The sequence below is a fragment of the Mustela lutreola genome, chromosome 8 (assembly GCF_030435805.1).
Source record: "Mustela lutreola isolate mMusLut2 chromosome 8, mMusLut2.pri, whole genome shotgun sequence".
Taxonomy (NCBI): domain Eukaryota; kingdom Metazoa; phylum Chordata; class Mammalia; order Carnivora; family Mustelidae; genus Mustela; species Mustela lutreola.
The window spans coordinates 79,002,518-79,028,451 of NC_081297.1; the positions used below are offsets into that span (position 1 = coordinate 79,002,518).

At 38.6% G+C, this 25,934-nt stretch overlaps 1 protein-coding gene across 2 annotated transcripts in view; it reads left to right on the top strand.

The window, feature by feature from the left end:
- Positions 1 to 5,540: 5,540 nt before the first annotated feature.
- The window catches only part of ETNK1 (ethanolamine kinase 1), a 67,516-nt gene continuing 47,122 nt past the window's right edge, over positions 5,541 to 25,934 (top strand). The window contains exon 1 of one of the 2 annotated variants that reach the window (XM_059185759.1): positions 5,541 to 5,994. In XM_059185759.1, coding sequence (XP_059041742.1) covers positions 5,839 to 5,994 — 156 coding nt within the window. In that variant the 5' untranslated portion in view covers positions 5,541 to 5,838. The remainder of the gene's footprint in view (positions 5,995 to 25,934) is intronic. The other variant, XM_059185758.1, reaches the window with a different exon arrangement.

The window sequence follows — 25,934 nt, forward strand, 5'->3', positions numbered from 1 at the left end:
GGTTGGTCTAAATTAAATTGATATAAATCAGGTTAACCAAAGAAAAACAAACAAAATTATGTATGTGGAAGCCCTATAAAGATGGGGATACTCAAAGGACAGCCAGGTAACTGAAGCTCATGAAACATTCTGAGCTAAGAAAAGGGGTAATGGTTTGGGAATATGAAGGGGAGGAAGACCATCTGTAGGTAGTCAGAGGAGATGTTTAGAAAACAAAGTTTGCCCTGCTATGCAGATAAGTTTCCTAGGGAAAAAGGTACCTCTGGAATAGCTCTTTTTCCAGCCCCCCTTCCAATGTAAATTTAGGCAGTTGAGGGGGAGGTAAAGAGCTTTTCCTGAATATGCTGGGTTTTGATTGCCTTTAGCTCAAAATAATCCTTATGCCAAAGTGACATGTTTTGAGATGGTAAATTCTGCTCCCCTTCAGCTCGATCAACCTGATCATTGGACAGTAAACTCTGAAAAATGAGTGGGACTTTAAGAACCAGAGATAGGAGGCAGGTATTGGAGACGCCATTGTCATGCTAAATACGGGAAGGGGATTAAAACATGTCTGATATTTCATATCAGTGATGTATGTATGTATGTATGTATGTATGTATTTGCCAGAGAGAGAGAGAGAGAGAGAGAGAGAGAGAGCATGCACAAGCAGGCGGAGCAGCAGGCAGAGGGAGAGAAGCATACTCCCTGCTGAGCAGGGACCCTGATGTGGGACTTGATCCCTGCACCCTGGGATCATGACCTGAGTTGAAGGCACATGCTTAACCAACTGAGCCACCCAGGTGCGCTTCGATGTTATATTTTCATAACTATCCTCTATACTCTAGACCTGTTGCAGAGTGCTGGGCAGATTTAATGATACCCTGCAGCAAAGAATTTGTTCCAAAGCCAAAGATAATTTATGGGCTGGCCTGTGGTCTAGGAAGTAATCAGGTAGAACAGCTCAACATAATCAGAGTACTCTATGGGGATGAGAAAATACAACCCTTGATTGAGGGCTATTCTTATGTGAGACTGGCAGAATTTCAGGAGCTAACTAGGTGGGCTTAAACATTTATTTATTGGGTACCTTTTATGCTCTAGGCACTAGCCAGTCAGTATGGCAACAGACAAGATAGACTGTGGCTTTGCTCTCCTGGGGGTAACATTGTAGTACAAAAGATAGATTCTAAAAAAGCAAATATGTTGATTTCAAGACAACTTACATGGTGATAAGTGATACCTAAAAAATAAAACAGCTTGGGGGTGCCTGGGTTGCTCAGTTGTCTAAGTGTCTGACTTCAGCTCAGGTCATGATCTCAGGGTCCTGGGATCCAGGTCTGCTTAGCAGGGAGTCTGCTTCTGTCTCTTCCTCTGCCCTTCCCCGCATTGATTCACACACACATTCTCTTTCTCAAATAAATAAATAAAATCTCAAGAAAAAAAATTTTAAAGTTTGTTGTGATAAAGGAAGCAGTGGGAAGGCCTCCCTGGGAACAATTTTTGGGTAAGATCTGAATGATAGGGACATACATGGAGAAAACCCAGTAGGAAGAAATCACAAGGAAGCACAAACAGATAATTAGAAGCAAAATACAGATAAAAACAGGTGGAGAGAGAACAGACAGAGAAGCCAACTGCTTGCAAACTAAACAGAGGTGCTGTTGGATTCCCAGAGCTACTGCTTGATTTCTGACTTCTAGGGTCACTGTTATCTCCTAAATATATGCATATATACATGCATTTATTTCACCTGCTATCTTTATTTTTTGTAGGATATTCTTACCTACCTACTTATCTTCATCCAGTCATTTCCCTAATGAAAGATAGCTAGCTATTTTGAACAATACTGCAGAATACATTCTTACATACTTTTTCATGTGTATATGTGGGACTTTTGTATAATTTTGGAATTGAAATTTGTGGGTGGTAAAGAACACCTATCTTCATCTTTATTAAATATTGCAATATTGCTCTCCAGAGCTTTTTTCCCAAATAAATTTACTTTCCCATCAATAATGTACAATTGGAAAGAAAATAATAATGTAAAATTAGGATTATAGGAATTCATTTTTTTTCTAATCTAAAGGATATAAAATGGTATCTCATTATTGTTTGGAGTTACTTTATTTTCATAAGCTTATTGACTGTTTGGATTTCATCTTCTGAGAATTGATATTCTCTGCCCATTTTTCTACTGAGTGGTTTGGCTTTCTTATTAGCAGTATTCTGAGTAACAGTTCTTTTTTGATTATATTACATAGACTATTATATTACAAAAAACGTATCTGTCCTGTGTTAACTGGGTGGCTCAATCAGTTAAGCTTCTGACTCGATCTCAGCTCAGGTCTTTTTCTTTTCTTTCTTTCTTTTTTTTTTTTATTTAAAGATTTATTTATTTATTTGAGAGAAAGAGGAAGGGAGAGAGAGTACTTGGGGAGTGGGGCAGAGGGAGAGGGAGAGAGAGAATCTTAAGTAGGCTCAACATGGGGCTCAATCTCACAACCCTGAGATGATGATCTGAGCCAAAACTGAGAGTCTGATGGTTAGTCGACTGAGCCACCCAGACACTGCCTCCTTTGCCCATTTTGAAATTGTTTTTTTCCCCCTATTGTTAAGAGTTCTTTGTGTATTTTGGGCACAAGTCTTTTATCATATATGTGTTTTGAAAATATTTTCTTCCAGTCATGTAGTTTGGCTTTTCTCTCTCTCTCTCTTTTTTTTTTTTTTTTTTTTTTTTTTTATAGAGAGTCAGGCACAGAGAGAGAGAGAGAGAGAGAGAGAGAGAGAGGAAGGGAAGCAGGCTCCCCGCTGAGCAGAGAACCCAATGCGGGGCTCGATCCTAGGACCCTGGGATCATGACCTGAGCTGAAGGCAGAGGCTTTAACCCACTGAATCACCCAGGCGCCCCGCTTTTCATTTTCTTAACTGTTCTTCACAGAGCAAAAGTTTTCAATTTTAATGAAGTCCCACTCACCATTTTTCCTTTCATGGGTTATGTTTTTGATGTTGTATCTAAAAAGTCATTGCCAAACCCAAGGTCACTTAGATTTTCCCCTATGTTTTGTCTTAAGAATTTAATAGGTTTTTTTTTTTGCACTTAGGTATATAATCCATTTTGAGTTAATTTTGGGAAAGATATAAAGTCTATGTCTAGATTCCTCTTTTCGTGTATGTGGACATCAAGTCCTTCCAGCACTATTTATTGAAAAAATTATCCTTTCTCCATTGAATTGCCTTATGCTTTTTCAAAGATTAGTTAACTATATTTATATGAATCTTTTTTTGCATTGCTTATTGGGTTACACTGATTTGTCTATTCTTTGCTAATACTTCACTGTCTTAATCACTGTAGCTTTATAGTAAGTCTTGAACATGGGTAGTGTCTGTCTTCTTTGTTCTTCTTCAGTATTTCATTGGCCAATCTGGGTCTCTTTCCTCTCCACATAAACTTTACAGTTTGTCAATATGCACAAAAATAACTTGTTGGGATTTGGACTGGAACTGCATTGAACATATAGATCAAGTTGATAAGAATAGACATTTCTTATGTATTTTAAAGATTAATGTATTTATTTGAGAGAGAGAGAGAATGCAAGTTCTTGCATTTGTATAGCTGGGGCAGGGGCAGAGGGAGAGGGAGAAGGAGAGAAGCAGACTTCCCGCTGACTGTGGACGCTGACCCAGGGCTCAATCTGCTGCCGCCAAAATCATGACCTGAACCTAAATCAAGGATTGGACCCCCAACCAACTAAGCTACCCAGACACCCCTTTTATGTAAAGGTTTGCTTATAACATTAAAGTTTTTAATCTTCCAGAATTAATTTTAAGTAATCTCTATATCCTATAAGGGGATCAAATCAAAACCCCCGGATCAAGAGTCACATGCTCTACTGACTCAGCTAGCCAGATGCCCCTCAAAGTATTTTTTTTAATAATTTGCTATTAAATTATTTCACAATTCAAAATACAATTTTTAAATTTTTGAAATGTCAACTGTTTAGTATAAAATACAAACAAATTGTACAAAAATACAAGAGATAGTATCTGAAATGTGAAAGCATTAGTGTATTATTTCTCTCCAAATTGGAAGGAATGTATGTTTTTTAAAGTACATGATTTAAAAAAAAAAGCCAAAGTCTAGAAAATGTTGATTCAAGTTCCTTGCTGTAATATAACTCTATTTCTTCTTCTTCCTTTTTAAAAGATTTTATTTATTTGAGAGGAGACAGAGAGTGAGAGAGCATGAGCAGAGAGAAGGACATAGGGAGACGGAGAAGCTGACTCCCTGCTTAGCAGGGAGCTGAAGGTGGGGCTCAGTCCTAGGACTCTGAAATCATGACCTGAGTCAAAGGAGACACTTAACTGACTGAGCCACCCAGGGGCCCTGAAATTGATTTATTTTAGAGAGAGAGAGAGAGAGCACACCTACATGTGGTGGGAAGGATAGGGAGGGGGAGAGAATTTCAAGCAGATTCCCTGCGGGGCTCCATCTTACTACCCTGAATTCTTGACCTTATCCAAAATCAGGAGCTTAACCAACGGAGCCAGGCAGGTGCCCTTCTTGCTCTTCTTTTTAGTTTATGAGTTTACTCTCATTGATAGTGAGCTGTTTATTTTATGATTTACAAAACTATGTTCATTTTGAACAATCAGAACGCATGTTCAGGAGGCATTTAAGAATTTGAATGTTAGTTACGTTGAGTTAGTGATTTAATTTGCCACTAATAAAGATATTCACCATGTTCTAAGTATTTCAGGGAAGACAGATTAATAAGTCACATCTCAAACCATTTTCCTAAATCATAAAGAAAATTAGGAGGCCCCAGTACATTCCTTGTGGATTATCCAGTTTCCAGTATTATGTTAACAGTGGAAATAGCTATTTTAAAACTTGTAAGCTACAAATCTTTAAGGTAGCTATTTTAAGGTCCATGTAGGGATACCCTGAAACAGGCAGGGAGCCACTGCAGTGCTGAGTCTCCAAACTATTTTTCTTTCCTTCCCTTTCATCTTCATTCTAGACTACAACCTGTTTTTCCTGGCTCTGAATAATTCTCAATATGGTCAAACATTTGGCCTTAAAAATAAATCCTGAAGTGCTGTCGTTGTGTTACACAAGTATCTGAATTACATTTGCCCCAAATACCGTGATCTCAGTATACAGCTGATGGGAATGTGGTTGCCCACTCAGCTGTGCAGTCGCCAGTACAGGGCAGCTCCGTGATCGGGGCCCCGATCCAGTACCTCCCCCCTCGTCCATCCTCAAGCCAAATTCAGAGACTTTTCCGGGGGTTATCTCAGGACAGGCCCCTCGCTTCCCAAAACGACCTAGCCCCCAAACGCTCCTGATCAGCCGAGCTAAAGCTTCACTGCCCTGCGGGTCCTATCGGAGCTCAGGCTCGGGCCTCATGGGCAGCCTGCGTTCTCAGACTAGCAGCACGCCCGGCGGGCTGCTGTTAGGACCAACAGCCCCCAGACTCCCGGCAGCCAGCCCATTGTGCTGGCGTTGGAGAGCCGGCGTCAGCCGGTGACGCAGAAGGAGGCCCCGCCCCGCGCATGACGCCAGCGTCAGGCCAGTCCCGGCATGCTCCGCGGTGGCTGGCGGTGGAGCGCAGACGAGCGGAATTCTTCCCGTGAACATCCTCTGCTCTGCTCAGCTCAGCCGCTGTCCAGACCCGGGTCGGCGAGAGTGCCGTGTCCCCCCGTTCTCCTACCGCTCGGCCGTCCGTTGGAGCGCCCCTAGCCCTCCTGCGAGGGCGCCCCGGGACGGAAGGGTCCACCAGCCTGTCGGCGCCCGCCGTGCTCGTGGTCGCCGTCGCCGTCGTCGTGGTGGTAGTCTCTGCCGTCGCCTGGGCCATGGCCAATTACATCCACGTTCCGCACGGCTCCCCGGAGGTGCCCAAGTTGGACGTCACGGTTCAGGATCAGGAGGAGCAGCGCTGCCGGGAGGGCGCCCTCAGCCTCCTGCAGCACCTGCGGCCGCACTGGGACCCTCAGGAGGTGACCCTGCAGGTAACGCCCTCATCTTCGTCCGGGGTCTCTCCCAACCTGGACTCGGCCGGTGGTGGGGGGGCGGGGGCGCTCAGTCCCTTCAGTTCCCGGATGATGGGGCAGACCCGACGGGAGCCCTTGAGCAAGGGGCCCTGTGCTTCCTTCGTCAGACCTGCGAAGGTCACTCCCCCTTCCTTCACAATTGCTGATAGAGGTTGTCCCTAGGGCAGATTTTCTTTCTGGAAGCAGCTACGTAAGTGACGCATCCATTCACCCCGGGAAAATTCCTGTTGATGGTTGCCCCTCCTCCCACTCTCCGGTTCCTTCTAACTGCAGAGGAACCTTTTCCATTCCCCCTGCAAGGGGTCCTCTTCAGTCGGCCCTAGGTCCCTTCTCGCCTGCCACACATAATGTAGGAATGAATCCTTGGTGATCCTTTCCTTTCCCTTCCCGCCCCTCCCCCTCCCCGGCGGTTTACTCCCATTGATGTCTCACCCTGCGTTGTATCCTAAATCCTCGGATGGGCGAGAGTACTCGATTTCAAAGTCATAACCATGGCCATGCTTCACTCGATTGGCTTCTTGTGTGGCATTCCACATCTTTTATTTGAATCGATATTTCTGAATTTTTTTATTCGTATTAGTAAAATTAACCCTATTTGATGTTAGGTCAATCAGTGTGCCTTTGTATTCGTAGAATAAAAATTGGGAGAAAAAAATCCTTATGGATCTAGGTGTTTTCTAATACCTTATTTCTAATAAGTTATGATTTAGTATAGATGATATTTACTTTGAATATTTTAACTTTCAGAGTTTCAGGGTGTACGACAGTGAACCTCCATTTTCCTTGCATACTCTAAATAAAGTCAGTAATTTTGAAGGCTGAGATATTTGGGGTTTGTTTCACATCTGAGCAGTAATGTAAGAAGTAGCCAAATTATCTGCTTTATTTTGTTGACTAATTTATTCAGCAGTGTTATTGAATTAACAGTATCTCAGATTCTTTGCTAAAGTAGTCACCTATACAAAGATGAATAAAACATGAATAGTGCTCTAGGGCCCAGAACAGTTCCTGACACTTGGGCTTTCAGAAGTGTTAGTTTCGGTTCTTGTTGCCTAGAAGAGTTTTGAGCATATTGAAAGGACTCACATGTTCTAGGAAAAAAAATTGTTAGACAAAAATTTTGAAGTTTTAAGGGAGTATTAGCTAACTAAACAGGACATAGTGAATCCAGAATGATTCTCATGTGTAATTTGAAAAAATAGTATGGCTAAGAAAGTTAAATTACTTGAAACTTCCCAATTGAAACTCTGAGCTTTGGTTTATTATTCATTAACTCTTACTACAGAAGAGTTTTGTATTTATTAAAATGATTTATATTCTGGAAGTCAATTAAAATTAAACAGATGTTAACTAAAGGCAGTGCTGCTTCCTGGGAAACTTTGGTCCTGGCAGACTATGCTACTTTTTTTTAAGTAGAGACTTTAAAATTTGAAGCTTTGAAGACTTGTGTTTCCATTGATGGTGTATTTGTCTGTAGAACAGGAATAATAGCTACCCTTAGGTACCAGTGTTCCAGGTTGTGAGTTAGATCATGTATATATTTTATCATTTAATTCTACAAACAACTGTATTAGGTAGATATTTTTTTATTTATTTAGAAGTGAAACTCAGTGAAATAAAGCCATTATATAGGTAAAAAAGGGACAAAATTTGGTAATGTCAAACTTTTTGATTGTCAGAAAGTATTTGTGATTGAGTCTTACCTTTTATTATGCAACAGCTTTTGACTTGAAGGCCTTTGGATTCATACAAATCCAGATTTGTAATATACTTATTTTTCAGTGAAGGTAAATACTACCATTTATTTTGCTCTAAGGATGATTATAGGTTAGAAATATAATCCTTCCCTATGCAAACAATGCTTTTGATCTAGAAGCTGACAGCTGTTATTCTGAATTGGGGGTCATTCATTGGTGGTTTCTCAACTTGAGAAAATCTGACTTCCATATTCTGTCATTCAAACTCTTCTTTATGATGCTTCAGGATTTCTTTTGTAATTCTCAGTGGGAATATTTCTTTTGAGATTTGCTTTTATTTCCTTTGAAGTATAAAGATAATAACATTTCAGAAGGGGAAGTATGTATCATATATTCAACAGATTAATACTGGTATGTAGCCATTTTTTTCAGAGATTATGTACTTAAAATTTGCTTTAAACATACCTTAGAAGCTTAGTGTAGTAGTACTTATTTTACCTGGTGATTATGTCTGAGCTGAACTATTCAGAACATACTGGAAAATCCAGAAGCAAGCAAAAAAGACTTTGATGCAGTCAGAATGATACAGGGCCCAGTCTTTGCTCAAAACTTACAGACACATGGAATGCTGTATCTCTTTTTAGATGGGATTTTAACAAGTTAATTTTTTGGTTTTCCTATTCACACAAGATTGAAAAAATAAAGTATAAAAGGGGTGGTAAGCTTTTTGGAGTGTATCCTACTTAGAGTAGGCAGACTAGATCAGAAACAACTGTACCAGTCACAGTGCTTTTTGTTTCATAATTTATTGAAATTCCTAGTCTAATAGGGAAGAGAAAACAATCACAATGTAGTGTTTTTGGAATGAACATTCATATTCATGTGCAGAGACTACAGAAGAACGTTAAAAAATCATTACTATTTTTGCTGTACTACAAGTTTCTTCATGTTTCTGGATGCATAGCTTTGATATTCCTTTATTTTTTAAGCATACATATGCTATCTCGGAAACCAGTATTTGTGTTTGGTTATGTAGCTGCATAGCAGTTTTCATACCCTCTACCTTCTCTTTATTCAGCTGTGTTGGAGATAGTCACTAAAATATCCTATTAATAAATCTAGAATCCCTCTTATTTTAATATTGATATTTGATATTTGATAATATTTTATTTATTAGAAAAGATTTTATTTGATGAGAGAGTGTGCATGCACACACGCAAGCAGGGATAGAGGAAGAAGTAGGCTCCCTGAAGAGTAAGGAACCTGATGAGGGGCTTAATCCCAGGACCCTGAGATTATGACCAGAGCCAAAGGCAGAGGTTCAAGCAACTGAGCCACCCAGGTAGCTCTTTAATAATATTTTAAATGAAGAATCAAACCCAAAATATATATAGTTCCTTTTAAACTATATCTCTTTTAGTGTTGTAACTTAATAATCCCCTCACCCCCCTTTTTAAAGTATAGTTGGCCCACAAGGTTACCTTAGTTTCAGGTGGGTTTTTTTTTTTTTTTTTAAAGATTTTATTTATTTATTTGACAGGCAGAGAGCAGGAACACAAGCAGGGGAAGTGGGAGAGGGAGGAGCAGGCTTCCTGAGGAGCAGGAAGCCTGATGTGGGGCTCAGTCTCAGGACCTTGGGATCATGACCAGAGCCAAGGGCAGATGCCTAACAACTGAGTCACCCAGGTACCCTTTTTCCCTGTTTTAAGAAATATGAGTTTGTGGGTGCCTGGGTTGCTCAGTAGGTTGAGCGTCTGACTCTTGATTTCAGCTTGGGTCATGATCTCCGGCTCCAGGCTCCATTCCATGTGGAGTCTGCTTGAGATTCTCTTTCTCCCTCTGCACACACTGCTTCCCTCTTGTGCCTGCTCCCCCACCTACCCTGGCTTGTGGCACACAGTCTCTCAAATATATAAATAAATAAATCTTTCAAAAACAAAACAAAAACAGTTTGTTCCTTACTTTAAGTGATAGAAGTCTCTGAAAAGTCTTATGTAGGTTTAAGTAATGTATTAAGTGTGCCAAAAGGATATGATATTTATAGCAATCTTGAATCCTGTAGATAAATATAAGGGGTCATAGTTTTTATTCAATATTATTTTAATATTATTTTAATATTAGCGCTCATGTCCAGTTTTCCATTTGTTATTCCTCTTCTTTTTGATTTCAGTGTTTAATAATAATAAAATATTTGATGGGTGGTAGCCCCGAAAACTTTGTTGAATATAGCTAAGAGAGGTGTATGTTTGATAGGCTGCTATCAAAGATGTATACATACACATATATAAATACATATTTTTTAAGTAATCTCTATACCCAGTGTGGGACTTGAACTCATGACCTTGACAGCAACAGTTGATGCTCTACCAATTGAGCTAGCTAGGCTCCCCAAAGATATAATAAGCTCCTGTGTCTTTTACTGAGATGTGACTAAAAAGTTAGAAGCCTCACACACTAGTTCATTTTTAAGTATTAATGGCTGTGTGACTTGGTCTAAGCAAATAACTTGAGCTTTTTGGAGCTTCAGCACAATTGTGGTGGAAAGAAGATGGTTTTTGAATCCTGATACCAGCTATTTGTAACCTTTGGCAAGTTTTAAATCTTGGAAATAGTAGACTAGCAGGAAATAATAGGATTTTGCTACTACTCTAATATTGCTTTATTTATTTATTTTTTTTTAAAAGATTTTATTTATTTATTTGACAGAGAGAAATCACAAGTAGATGGAGAGGCAGGCAGAGAGAGAGAGAGGGAAGCAGGCTCCCTGCTGAGCAGAGAGCCCGATGCGGGACTCGATCCCAGGACCCTGAGATCATGACCTGAGCCGAAGGCAGCGGCTTAACCCACTGAGCCACCCAGGCGCCCCTCTAATATTGCTTTAATGCTAATAGTAATTTTACTATCAGCATCAGTTTTTACTATTTTACTACTAATAGTAGAATATCCTGAGAAATGAAATACATAAAGTTATATGTAGTATATTTTAGTATTATGTGCCTCCTGCCACCTCCCATCTCCCTCAGCAAACCCCTCCATTTGTAAGTAAATAATTGATCAGAAGCAGTTGTAAACTCCTAAAATTCAGTAATTCTGACATATATGTATTTATTTATTTTAAAAGATTTATTTTTTATTTTATTTATTTATTTATTTATTTTTTAAAAGATTTTATTTATTTGACAGACAGAGATCACAAGTAGGCAGAGAGGCAGGCAGAGGGAGAGAGGAGGAAGCAGGCTCCCTGCTGAGCAGAGAGCCCGATGCAGGACTCGATCCCAGGACCCTGAGATCATGACCTGAGCCGAAGGCAGCGGCTTAACCCACTGAGCCACCCAGGCGCCCTATTTTTTATTTTAGAGAGGGAGAGCATGAGCAAGGGCAAGTGAAGAGGGGGTGGGGGGGGAGAAAGAGAAAAGCAGACTCTGGATGAGCAAGGAGCCGGATGCAGGGCTTGATGTCACACCCTGAGACCTTGACCTGAGCCACAGTCAAGAGCCTGATACTTAACTTACTGAGCCACCCAGGTGCCCCTGATACATATTTTTTGTAGCAGGTATGATGCTTATTTTAAGTAGCATTCTTCTGTACAACTAACCATAACAGAAGGTAGGCATGGGAAGATGTAGGAGGGGAGGCTTCATAGAGGAGGGGATACCTGAGTGGAGTTTTGAAGGAAAGATATGGTCAGATGGAGTGGGGGAGCATTTCTGGTCAATGAAAAATACGTTCACAAAGTTAGATTGTGAGGGGAAAAAAAACACAGCGAGGCCATAAGTATTTTGGGCAGAATGGAGTATAAACCAGAAAAGAAGTGGGATTGATTTTTGAGAAACTGAGGTGTTACATATGAAGGTTTTGTGCTTCATTAAGGAGGTGATATTTTATTATCTAGGATATAATGGGAAGCCAGTTAATATTTTTAAGCAGATGAGTTAATATTGTGTATTTTTTAGAGCAGTGGCAGGCTGTATTGCAGGCAGCAGTAGTTAAATGTTTTGAATGCGATGTTTTGAATGTGATTGCTTAGGACATTGGTTTTGAACTGGTGGTTACCCCACACTAATAGGATGTTAAAATCAATATAGTAGGTTGAAACCACTACAGTTTAAAAAGATGAGTTAAAATAGGATGTGATAGGATAGATCTGAGAGTCTTGCATATAATAAGGTAAGGACTGATTGGTGAAGCTTGTTTTAGTTTCATATGAAAGTATGTACTGAATTAGATGATAAATATATATTTTTGTCTGAATATCACATTAAAAAATGTTTGCCTAGGAGAGACTGTTATATTAGTCCAGACAAGAGGTGCTGCAATCCAAATTAGGACGGTGGCTTTGGAGATGAAAATAAAGGACAGATTTGATATTTTAGAATATAAATATGCAGGAGTTAATTGCTTGCAGGTGAAAGGGAAGCCCAAGCTTTTTGTTGTTGTTGTTGTTGTTATTGTTTTCTGTTTTTTTTTTTTCTGATGGTGAAATAATGGAAGACCCATGTTTAAGGAATCAGGTTATTTTTCATGATTTTGTCTTCTCAGGAGTTACTTTGCTCTTTGATATAACAGATGAGCCATAAATACATTTTTATTACGCTTTTAAAAATTGTTAGATAGAACAAACATACAGGAAAATACATGAAACATAAATTTTTTTTTGTAAAATAAATACTGTGTAACCCAAACCCTAGCAAAGAAAATATCAGCAACCCAGAATATTTCCCATTTTCCTTCCTGGTCCTAATCTCTCCCTCCCTCTAGTGGTAGTAACAATAGCAGTTTTTCTGTTTTTTTTTTTTTTTTTTTAAACTAATAGACTATTTTGAATTAGTCATTTTTTTTGCAAGTTAGTAGTATGAGAAAATAATATATTAAGGGTTTTTCCTTTCACAAGGGACATGAACATGAAATAATTTAGTTTTACTAAAAAAGATATCATAATATTGAAACTGACTAGGAAGAAAAACCATTTCCTATCCATTTTTCATTTAAAAATCAACTGTTCTTTTATTATCTATTTTTTCCATATATATTTTACATAGTTATTATCACACCATATGTACAGTTTTGTATTCCTTTTTTTCATGCTGCCTTTCTTTCACTTTCCTGTGTTGGTGTGTTACTGACTTTAGTGTTTGATAGCTGTAAACATAGTATTTGGTTATGTTAAACATCATGTGAATTAATTATTAAAATTTAAAAAATTCTGGAGAGTATTAAGTCGAAAATTAGAACGGTTCATAGCCTATCTAAACCTGTTGACTTTATTTAAAAAACACTTAAAAAACCCATAAATAATATATGTTCTTTTGAACAGAATATTTAAAACATATACAAGGCTGTAAGATGAAAAGTAAAAAGTTTAACTCTTTCAACTTCCAAGTCACTCATTCTCCTCACAGCAATTTGGTGAACAGTTTTTGAATTTCTAAAAAATTAGCAGATAGAGATTTATTACAGCACATACCTACATGTGTTAATAAATATCAGTAAATATAATTATATTCCTTTTGTATACACAACAAAGTTATTCTGTATTTTGCATTTTAAAATAATGTATCTTAGACATTCTCTTTTGTCAGTATATGTAGTCTGCCCCATGTATATATTTTTTTAAAAGATTTTATTTATTTATTTGAGAGAGAGTGAGCATAAGTGAGGAGGAGGGGCAGAGAGAGAGAGGAAGCGGACTCCCGGCTGATCAGGGATCCTGGTGCGGGACTCCATCCAAGGACCCTGAGATCATGACCTGAGCCGAAGATAGATGCTTAGCCCCGCCCATATATTTTTTTAAGGGTTTATTTATTTGAAAGAGAGAGCCTGTGCACACATTGCACACATGCTTGCTCAAGTCAGGGGAGGGGCTGAGGGAGAGGGAGAATCTCAAGCAGACTCTCTTCTGGGCATGGAGCCTGATGTGGAGCTCGATCTCATGATCCTGAGATCATGACCTGAGTGGAAACTGAGAGTTAGAGGCTCAACTGACTGAGCCACCCATATTTTTTTTTTTTTTTTAAGATTTTTATTTATTTATTTGACAGAGAGAAATCACAGGTAGGCAGAGAGGCAGGCAGAGAGAGAAGGGGGGAAACAGGCTCCCTGCTGAGCAGAGAGCCTGATGCAGGGCTTGATTCCAGGACCCTGGGATCATAACCTGAGCTGAAGGCAGAGGCTTAACCGCTGAGCCACCCAGGTGCCCCCACCCATATTTTCAAAACAACTGAATTGTCTTTATTTTTTGCAGATTAAAAACAGTATTGTATAAACTGCTTTTATATGTATATTTTGGAAAGCTTTTCTAAATGTGTCCTCAGAGTAAATTCTTTTTTAAGTTTATTTATTTAAAGTAATTTCTATACCCAATATGGGACTGGAAATCACATTCCTAAGATCAAGAGTCACATGCTCCTCTGATGGAACCTTCTAGGCACCCTTAAACCTTATTAGTGGAATTAAAAGGGTGAAAGCTGCCAGTTATGGTTGTTGTATCTGGGCTTTATTTCAAAGAATTGGCTTATACCAGTTGTAGAGGCTGATTAAGTCTGAATTGTAGTGTAGGGTAATAGGCTAGAAACTTAGAAGTTGATTCTGTAGTCTTTTTTTTTTTTTTTAAGATTTATTTATTTGAGAGAGAGGGGAAGCCTGTGTGTGTGCGCACGTGCGCAGGGGTGAGGGGGGTGCGGTGGGGTGGGATGGGGTGGGGAGGAAGGGGGGGGGGAACTTAAGTCAGGGGAGGGTCAGAGGGAGAGAATCTTCAAGCAGACTCCCTGCTGGGCATGGAGGTCCAGTGCAGAGCCTGATGTGGGGCTCAGCCCCACCACCCATGAGACTGTTACCTGAGCCAAAACCAAGAGTCAGATGCTTAATTGTCTGAACCACACAGGCACCCTGATGGTTGTAGTCTTAAGGCTACAAAGAATTTCTTTCTTTCTTTACTTTTTTTTTTTTTTTTTTTTTAAAGATTTTGTTTATTTGTTTAACAAAGATCACAAGTAGGCAGAGAGGCAGGCAGAGAGAGAGGGCGTAGCAGGCTCCCTGCTGAGCAGAGAGGCTGATGCGGGGCTCATCCCAGGACCTTGAGATGATGACCTGGCCAGAAGGCAGAGGCTTAACCCACTGAGCTACCCAGGCCCCCTTAAGGCAGAATTTCTTCAGGGACACTTAAAACTTGTTTTACCTTTACATTCCTTAAAGTGATTGGATGAGGCCCACCCATGTAACTAATAGTGGATGTTAAGTGCATCTACAGAATACTTTAACAGCTGCATCTAAATTAGTGTTTGAGTAACTGGGTATTAATAGCCAATCCAAGTTGACACATAAATATCAGGCTGTTTCTCACTTTAATATTGCTAATTGTCATGAAAGGTGTGTTAATTTATACTCCTTAACACAGTGTTGGAGAGTATCTTTTTCCTTATACCTTATCCAATCCCTGATAACCAAATTAAAAAATTTTTGCCAAAGGGAGACACGAAAATGGTATTGTTTATTAGATTCTTTTTAATTTTGTTGTTTTGGAAGATGATGGAATCCGGTGGTTTCTTCTAACTGATATGTATTAATTTTTACCTTTCTAGGCTTTATGGTTTGTTTAGTAATCATTATCTTAATTGTAGGTTATCTTTATTATTTACTTGGCCTGAGAGTTTATTCATTTAAATTCTAGGCCATAAATACATGTCAAAACAGGTTCCCTCCTTGGTATCTTAAATCATCCTTAGGACTAAAGAAGTTTCATAGTGGCTCAGTAAAGTTTAAAATTTTTATCATCTCAGGGTTTGTAGTTGCAGGACAGTGCCACATACTGAAAGGAGTGGATTAATCTTTTGGGGGTCTTATGATGATCTTCAAGTTTATTGATATTTATTTAGCTTCTAAGGTATCATTAAAGCTATCAACTCTTTTTGCCCACCAGGTATTCTATATTGCTGTAAATAGCATCCATGGTAGGTTTGGGCAATTCTGTAAGTTTCTAATTGATATGGTCAATAAGTCCAGACTGAAGGGTGAATTTATGTGTCATCTGTTTTACAATAGTAAATAACGGAAGCATTTGTATAAAAATAATCTATTTAGTAATACATTCTGGCAGAGGAGACAAAACTACCTCATATAATATCTGTTCAACACTTAATTTGCATCCAAAGGTTCCCATCAACAGTAGCATCCCCATATCTCTAGTTTTAATTGTTGGTCCTTTTAGAATCTTTCATGTAGGTGTTAGATTCAATGCACTCGGCTTCCTTATTAAGGAATCTCAAAAAGATTTCTTCTCTCCAACTCTAGGCCATTTTACCCACATATGTGCATTGGTCTTGGATCCCTGGCTACTGAGGGTCAGGATCCTACCTTCATAGTCTTTTTTCATCTTGATTAAGATCTTGAATAAGAGTGTGCCCCACATTGATGGCACACTCTTATTATCATCTTTGTATTTTCTTCGTGTTCTGGTTTTTTGAGGTCTCCCAAACTAGAGTAAATAGAGTGAATTTGTTAGGGGCCCTACAATGCTGGGAGACTAGTAGCAGCTCCTGTCAGTCCACCAAGTCTCTGATAATGTTTGATTAAAAACTTTTGCTTCATCCTCATCGATATCTGCTTTATTTATCTGCTTTTTAGATACCACGGAAAACTGACATTCTGTTGGGGCAAGTAGATTTGCCAGTTCCCTTATCTTTTCCACTTGCTAGTGAGGCATTCTAATTTTCTTGGTATTAATTCCTAAGACCCATGACAGAGAGCTTGAGACAGCAAATCTGATCCAATATCCTGAATAGTTTCTTGTGTTGGTAACAGTAAAGGTATATGGGGGACCCATGTAGTAGGAGCAAACTTTATCACAGTATTCATTCACCAAGACTTGGGGTGGGACATATTAAGTGGTTGAATATCTTGGTCACTATAAAGCAAGTCTAGTCCTCAGCAATCAGACAACAAAAGGAAATTAAAGGCATCCAGATCGGCAAAGAAGAAGTCAAACTATCACTCTTCGCAGATGATATGATACTATATGTGGAAAACCCAAAAGACTCCACTCCAGATCTGCTAGAACTTGTTCAGGAATTCAGTAAAGTGTCAGGATATAAAATCAATGCACAGAAATCAGTTGCATTTCTCTACACCAACAACAAGACAGAAGGAAGAGAAATTAAGGAGTCAATCCCATTTACAATTGCACCCAAAACCATAAGATACCTAGGAATAAACCTAATAAGGCAAGTTTCTAGTATGGCCTGCATGTTTAACATATCAGCTACTTTATCTGGACTATTCCACTTTGCATGTGAAGGACAGGACTGTTCCTCTTCTCAGGATAAACAAACTTTCTAGCCATTTTGATTAATTGTACCGGACTAGCACTCTTGTTTGGGTTAGTCACTGACATTAAGAACGATCATTAGTGAGGTGTGGGTCCTGCATTAATGCAAACATGCCAGGGTCTTCAAACCATAGACTCCTTCTTACTTAACAATCTTTATGGGCCATAGTAATACAGTTTTTTTAGGGAGCTAGCTTGAGCCACTGAATGAGACTTTTACACTATATGCCGTGGTTTCAGTAGTTTCCTGATTTTGTCTCCTTGCCACCTGAATCATTTTGGTAAGCAGCTCTGAATTCTACTATTCAGCATGATTTTTCTCTTTTGTGTTGGTTTTGAGGTTAGCATCTTGATGTTGCATTGGACCAGTTGGAATCTGGGTCTGTGTAACGTCACAATCCACCGTAAAAGTGCCTTTAGTTTTCTTTTTTTAAAAATATTTTATTTATTTATTTAATAGACAGAGATCACAAGTAGGCAGAGAGGCAGGCAGAGAGAGAGAGGCAGAAGCATGCTCCCTGCAGAGCAGAGAGCTCGATGCGGGACTTGATCCCAGGACCCTGGGATCATGATCTGAGCTGAAGGCAGAGGCTTAACCCACTGAGCCACCCAGGCACCCCATGTCTTTAGTTTTCTGTCTAGGTACTGTGCTAACAATAGCCAGGGAATTGTGTATTTAGCCAGTTTCTCATTTTGCATCTTACTGTGGATTCAGTGACTAAACTCCTGGGGTTAGGTCTGTCATTGCTAGGTTTCATTTCCTTTTACCTCCTGTAACAGATGGCAGCATGCCTACTGTTTAATACTGTGGGTGATTTGGCAAACAGCTGGCATCAGGAATTTATCATCCTCTAATCGCTTCTTTATATTTTTCCCCAAATAATGTTTTAGCAATATTACAGTGAGTCTAGGATCATGGTAGTGAACTTGATTGATATCCTTGAAGCAGATTAAGAGTCACGATACCAGCTTTTTAACCTGTTCTGTTATTGTATAACTTTGGATAAATAAGGGAACTTACTGGGGCACCTGGGTGGCTCAGTGGGTTAATGCCTCTGCCTTCAGCTCAGGTTATGATCCCAGGGTCCTGAGATGGAGCTGAGATTGAGCCCTGACATCGGGCTCTCTGCTCAGCAGGGCGCCTGCTTCCACCTCTCTCTCTGCCTGCCTCTCTGCCTACTTGTGATCTCTGTCTGTTGAATAAATAAATAAAATCTTAAAAAAAAAAAATAAGGGAACTTATCTAGGTCATAGTGTTCTCATTCCATAAATTGATCATTTCCAAGGTATTTTACAATCAGTCTCTGCATAAGCAAACATTTATTGAATATATCTATGTTCTAGGCCATTGTTTCTCAACCCTTTTAATAATTACTCTCTAAACAGAAAGTTTAAATTAATTAAAAAAATTTTTTTTCTACCTAGCAGAAATTATGTACCAAAGAATAGGATTTTGTCAGGGTTGAGTTTTGGTGATCCACAAACTATTTTAATACCTAAGATTTTTTTTTTTTTTGCTCCTTTGGTGGTGATCTGTGTTGAGAATACATGCATTAGGCTGAGAAATTTAATTTCATTTCATATCCTTTGGCTTAGGTTGTAGTTACGTCCTAATACCAGTGTAAGTAAAAAATATCCTAAATCAAAAATGCATTTTACACACATGACCTACTGCACATCGTTAGTATAGCCTGGCTTATCTTTTTTTTTTTTTAAGATTTTATTTATTTATTTGACAGAGATCACAAGTAAGTGGAGAGGCAGGCACAGGGAGAGGGGGAAGCAGGCTCCGTGCTGAGCAGAGAGCCCGATGTAGGGCTGGATCCCAGGACCCTGAGACCATGACCTGAGCCCAAGGTAGAGGCTTAACCCACTGAGCCACCAGGGTTTCCCTAGCCTAGCCTACCTAGCCTATCTTAAATGTGCCCAAACAGTGATACTTGCCTACAGTTGGGCAAAATCATCTAATACAAAGACTATTTTATAATAGTGTTGAAAATTCTATGTAATTTATTGAATACTGTAAGTGAAAAATAGAATGGTTGTATGGGTACAGAATGGCTGTAAGTGTATCAGTTGTTTACTCTCTTGATCTTGTTGATTGAGAGTTGCAGCTACTGCTGCCCATCATCATGGGAGAGGATCATATTGCATGTTGCCAGCCCTAAATTCAGATTCAAAGTATGGTTTCTACTGAATGTATATTGCTTTTACAGCATTGTAAAGTTGGAAAATTGTAAATTAGACCATCCATTGTAAGTTGGGAACCATCTGTATATTTTCATATCTGTATCTCCTCTCTAAATTACTAAGGTGGATGATTCAGCTGGTTAAGTGTCTGCTTTTGGCTTGGTCATGATCCCAGGATCCTGGGATGGAGTCTCCAGTCAGGTTCCCCACTCAGTGGGGAGCTGGCCTCTCCCTCTGCCCCTCCCCTGACTCCTGTGAATGCTTTCTCTCTCTCTCTCTCTCTCTCGCAAAAATAAATAAAATCTTTAAAAAAAAAATGGAAAAAAATACTAAGGTAGAAGTTAGAGAAGTGCCAGAGGACCTGTATAATTCTTTTTAGCTTTAAAAACCATAAAGCTTTGGGGAATTTTCTCTGAGAATACTATGAGAAGATTACTATGAAAGTATGTTCTTCCTGATCTGAATATTACATTAATGCTTTCTAATAAAAATCTGTTTGTTGATAAGTGATAATAAAAAGCATACATCATTAAGCATAGAACCTGATGAAATGCTATGGGTATTGGTATGTGATATAATTACCATAGTCCTTGGTATAGGATTCTGACTTTGTTCTTTAAAATTGCTGTGACTGTTCTTGACTTTTTTTTTTTTAAGATTTTATTTATTAATTTGACAGACAGAGATCACAAGTAGGCAAAGAGGCAGGCGGGGAGAGAGGAAGGGAAACAGGCTCCCTGCCAAGCAGAGAGCAGAGAGCTCGATGTGGGGTTCAATCCCAGTACCCTGGGATCATGACCTGAGCTGAAGGCAGAGACTTTAACGGACTGAGCCACCCAGGCACCCCTGTTCTTGACTTTTTAAATTGCCATATAAATTGCACACTTAGCTTTTCAGTTTTCACAAAAGAAACTGGATGACAGTTTGATACTTTGTGGAATCTATAGATATTTGAGAAGTAAAATCATTAATAATATTGTCTTAAAATCCATAAACAAAGTATATTCCATTTATTTAGTCCTTTTATTTCTCTCAAACTTTTTCTTAAAGTAAACTCTATTCCCATTGTGGGACTCGAACTCATGTCCTCAAGATCAAGAGTTGCATGTCTTACAGGCTGAGCCAGCCAGGCACCCTTCTCTCAGACTTTTGAAGTTTTCAGTGTCGTGATATTGCATGTTTCATTTGATCTCCTGCCCAGGAATTTGATGTTTTTTTGATATTATAAAAGGTTAATTTTTAAAAAAATGGATTGTCGGTATATAGAAATTCAGTTGATTGTTCTGTATTGAATTTTTCTTTTTTTAAAAATTTTATTTTTTTATTTGACAGACAGATCACAAGTAGGCAGAGAGGCAGGCAGAGAGAGCGAGGAGGAAGCAGTCTCCCTGCCAAGCGGAGAGCCTGATGTGGGACTTGATCCCAGGACCCTGGAATCATGACCCAAGCCAAAGGCAGAGGCTTTAACCCACTGAGCCACCCAGGCGCCCCTGTATTGAATTTTTCAGACATTAACTAATGTTTAATATGTATGCTTTTTGCATTTTTTCTCTCTGCAAATAATGACAGTTTTGTTTTTCCCTTTCCTATTCCTATTCTATTATTATTATTATTATTATTTTTGCCTTACTGCACTGGCCAGGATGTCCAGCACAGTGTTGAAATACAAGGTGATAGTGGGCATCTTTATCTGGTTCCCAGTCTCAGGGAGAACACTTAGAATAATTTATTATGAGGTATGATGTGTGTAGGTTTTCTTTGGCTACTCTGTCAGATTAAGGAAGTTGCCTCTTTTAATTTAGGTATGTATGCATTTTTAAGTGACCTTTGTACCCAGTGTAGGGCTCGAACTCAGAACCCCCAGATCAAGAGTCCCATACTCTATGGACTGAGCCAGCTAGGGATTCTGAGTTTTCATTTTATTCTTAGTTTGCAAATGTTTTCATCATAGATGAGCATTGAGTTTTATCATGTGCTTCTTTTGCATCTAATGAGGGTTGCATGATTTGCCTCCACTTTTCGTTATTCAGCAGAATAACATAGATTTTTTAAAAAAAATTAGAATGTTAAAAACCTTTGCTTTCATAGAGTAAGTCCTATTTGGTTCTGATGTTCTTTTTTAAAATATTGTATTAGTTATTAATATATATTTTTAAGTTTTTATTTAAGTAATCTCTACACCTGCCTTGGGGCTTAAACTCACCACCTTGGAGATCAAGAGTCTCATGCACTTCTGACTGAGCCAGCCCGGTGCCCCCGTAAATAATATTTTGATTAAGATTTTGCAACTATGTTCGTGAGAAGAGTGGTCTTTATAATTTTCTTGTAATGCCCTTGGCATGTTTTGGTATCTTACTGATAGTTTGTGGTCTTTTTTTTTTTCCTTGATAGTTTTGCTCAGAAGTAATCAACCTCATCTTTAAAAAGAACAATTTTTGATTGTTGAGTTTTTCTGTTTTATTGATAATTTTCCCCTTTGTTTTCTTTCTAACTTTTTCTTTTATCTTTTTTAAGATTAATTGCCTGTTCTTTTTCTAGTATCTTGAGCTGGAAGCTTAGATCACTAATTTTCTGCCTTTTTTATTTTTATATTTTCTTTTACGTGACCCTTCAGGTACCCACAAGTTTTGAAATGTCTTTATTATCATTCAGTTCAGAATGTTTTCTAATTATCTTTTTCTCCTTCATTCCATAGATTGCTTACATCCATTATGGCTTCATTTCAAATGAGTGGGAGAATTTTAAAGTCTTTTTCTTTACCGTGGTGAAAAACAACATAAAATTTACTATCTTAATCTATTTGGGGTGTATAAGTTTATGTGCAGTTTGTGTTATTGATGTCCAGTACATATTCTCTTGTAGTTTGAGAAAGTACTCTGAATGATTTAATCTTTGATGTTTGTTGAGGCTTGTTTATAATCAAGCCTGTAGTCAATTTTGGTAATATTTAGTGTAGGCTTGAAAAGTATGTGTATAGTTGGATACATCATTCTGTGTATGTCAGGTAAGTTAGATTTTTAATTCTTTTGTTGAGATCACTTGTGTACATAATGATTTTTTTCCTGTTTTTAAAAAATCAGCTCTTGAGAACTGTGCCCAAGATTCAAACAGTTATGGGGCGCGCCTGGGTGGCTCAGTGGGTTAAAGCCTCTGCCTTCGGCTCAGGTCGTGATCCCAAGGTTTTGGGATCAAGCCCCGCATCGGGCTTTCTTTCTGCTCATCAGGGAGCCTGCTCCCCCCCCCCCCTTTCTCTGCCTACTTGTGATCTCTGTCTGTCAAATAAATAAATAAAATCTTTTTAAAAAGAAAATTCAAGCAGTTATGAAATAATTTGTCAGTTTTACTAAATATATTTGAAGCTGTGTTATTGGATGGATACACATCTAGAATTGTTACATCTTCTTAATGATTCGTTCTTTCATTATTATAAAATGTCCCTTTATCTCTCAGAACATATTGCTAAGATCTATTTTGTTTAATATGGTATAACTACATCAACTTTCTTTTGCATGTCTTTTGTAAAAGAAGCATATATAAATATTTATTTTTCACACGTAGTGTTTTAATTGGATTTAGTTCTTTCACATTTAGTGTAACTACTTACAGAGTTTTCTCACAAAATAATCATTTTTTTTTTGTTTGACCTATTTGTCAAATATTCTTGTTTTTAACTTTCATTTTTCCTTCTTTCAATTTGTTCCAAATCTCAGAGGAGCTTATAGTAGAACCCCGAGATTATGACCTAAGCCAAAATCAAGAGTAAGATGCTTAACCACCTGAGTTAAGTTACCCAGGTGCCTCTTTTGTGTTGGAATTTTATTTTATTTTGTTTTGTTTTATTTTTTTAAGATTCTGAGAAAGGGAGAGAGAGAGAGTGAAAGAGAGATGAGTGGGGGGAGCAGGGAGAGGGAGAAGCAGTCTCTCCACTGATCAGGGAGCCCAGTGTAGGAAATCATGACCTGAGCTGAAGGCAGACACTTAACTGAGTCACCCAAATGCTCCTCATGTTAGAACTTTAGAAGAGGTTAGACGGTGAAGTGAAGAATAAAGAAGAGTGAAATTGTGGGGTAGATTGCTAGATAACTTGAGGGCAGAGGTATCAAGGAACTTGTGTGCCCTAAGGAGCTTGAAATTATCCTCGGAGCAGGGTGGGGCCATTTGAAGATTCCGATTTATCATGTTCGTATTTTTATTTATTTATTTATTTATTTTGTTAAAAATTTATTTGAGAGAGAGAGTGAGGAAGAGAGGGAGAGGTGTGTGCACAAGTAGGGGGAAAGGGCAGAGAGGAAGCAGACTCCTCACTGAGCAGGGAACCCGATACTGAGATCATGACCTGAGGCAAAGGCAGACTCTTAACCCAGCCATCCCAAGAAACAGAAGTTTTTTTGTTTTTTTTTTAAATTTTATTTGTTTGAGAGAGAGAGCGCGCGTGTGCATGTGCACAGAGGTAGAGAGAGAAGGAGAAGCAGACTCCCCGCTGAGCAGGGAGAGCCACCTAGGCACCCCAGAAACAGAGGTTTTAGGAATTACATCTAGGTTTCAAGAATTATCTATTTATGTGGGGGATGGAGGGAGAGGGTTCAAGGATGGCTCTCTGAAATTTGCCTGAGTAGATGGAAAGTAAGATGAATAGGTACTGTCACCATTAGATGATTCATCTTTGGTTTTAAACAATTTCATTGTGAGGTGTGTTGGTATCATTTTCTTTATATTTCTTGGGTTCAGGCTTATTTGAGTTTCTAGGATCTTTGAGCTTATAGTTTTTCATCAAATTTGGGTAAATTTTGGCCATTTAAAAAAATATTGTTTCTCTTTTCCTCTTCTAGGGGATACAGATTCTCTCTGCTCATGGATACTTTGCTTATTCACTCATGCTCACTTATTCTCTCATTTAGCTAATTTTCTGCCTGTGTTTTGTTTTGGATAGTTTCTATTGCTCTCTTTCCAAGTTTGCTTTTTTGGGGGGCAGTATCTAACTTACTGTTAAATACATCTAGTGAAAAAAAAAATACATCTAGTGTATTTTTCTCCTTAGACTTCTTGAGAAGCTTGACTTTTGTCTTTTTATATTCAGTGTTTCTGCATAAGTTTTTGTTATAGAATGCAGAACATACTTGTTTTAATGTCTGCTGATCGTAGCATCTGCTGATCCTAACATCAGTTCTGGTTGGTTTCAGTTAATTGATTTTCCCCCTCATTATGGATTATATTTTTCTTCCTTTTTTATATGCCTGGTAATCTTTAATTGAATGTCAGACATTGTGAATTTTTACCTTCTTAGGCACTGAATAGTTTTTGTAGTTATTTGGGAATAGTTTGAGACTCTTGGGTCTTGCTTTTAAGGTATGCTATGTGGGACCAGTGTAGCTTAAGAGCCTAGGGCTAATCTATAAATCTGTAACATAGGTTTTATCTTAATTCATTCTTTTATTGTGAATTATTTTGCTGTTTTTTTGTTAAAATGTGAAAAATGTAGTTCTCTACATACATGTTAAGATCTTAGTGTGTGCCAGTCACTGCTCTAAATGCTTTTATGTATATTAATTAATTCATTAATCCAAATAATGCTGTGAAATAGATTCCAGTATGTTAATATTATATGTAAGAATGAAGCACATAGGGGGTAAGTGACTTGCCCAGGGTTACTCAGCTTATAGATAACACAGCTAGAATTCAGACTCATGTCTTGCTTTGTAGCTCCTCCTCTGAGCTAGTACTATCCTAAATACATGATAAACAGTATAGGATAATCCTTGAGAAAAGGAGCTCTGTGAAATTTGTGTTAGTTTTGTCCCACCTCCATTGAGATGAAATTTTACATTTTTTTTCCTTAAGATTTTATTTATTTGAGAGAGAGAGAGAGAGCACGAGCAGGGGAAAGTGGGGGAGGACAGCAGGAGTAGCAGATGCTCCACTGAGCAGAGAACCCAACTTGGGGCTCTATCCCAGGACCCTGAGATCATGACCTGAGCTAAAGGCAGATGCTTAATCGACTCAGTCACCCAGGCTCCCCTAAACTTTATATTTTTAGCATATATCTAGTACACTGTATGTATCTAATAAGTACCGAGTGTATTTTGTTGTATGTTTCAGAAGGTTCAGCACACTGAATTTCTTATAGGTGTATATATGAGGTGGGAACCATCCAAGGGCAAAAATCATTTATCCATACATCTCTAAAGCCAGTGACGGACCATCAGGAACACACTGATAGGTGAACAAGTTGGGTTTAAGAGAGAATGTGTATCACTCAGAATGGTAGGGCTCTTAGTAAGTAGGTGTTAGAAGGGACTTAATGTAGGATTTGGGAGAATGTTCAAGGAAGCAGGCTTTCCTCTGGATTGGGAGCTGTCAGGAAGTGGGCCGAGTCTGTGACCGATATCTTAATCTTACCTAGAAGACTGAAGGAATGAAGCAGGGCCAAAGCTGTGGCTGGAAAAGGAACAGCAGTCATTCATATTAACCCCAATAGGGGGATATTTAGTCATTTTTGTGTCTTGAAAAATTTTTAAATTTTGTCTGTGTTCAGACATGATTACAAAGTGGCTTTGTTTTTGTCTTGGTCCATTGTGGTCAGAGTGGCCTCATCTGATGTTGGTGTTGTGTAAAATTATTTATGTTCAGCAGAACCACAAGGCCATACTTGTAGGCCTGGTCAGTTCCTCCCTTTTGGGCTTTGTTGCAGGAAA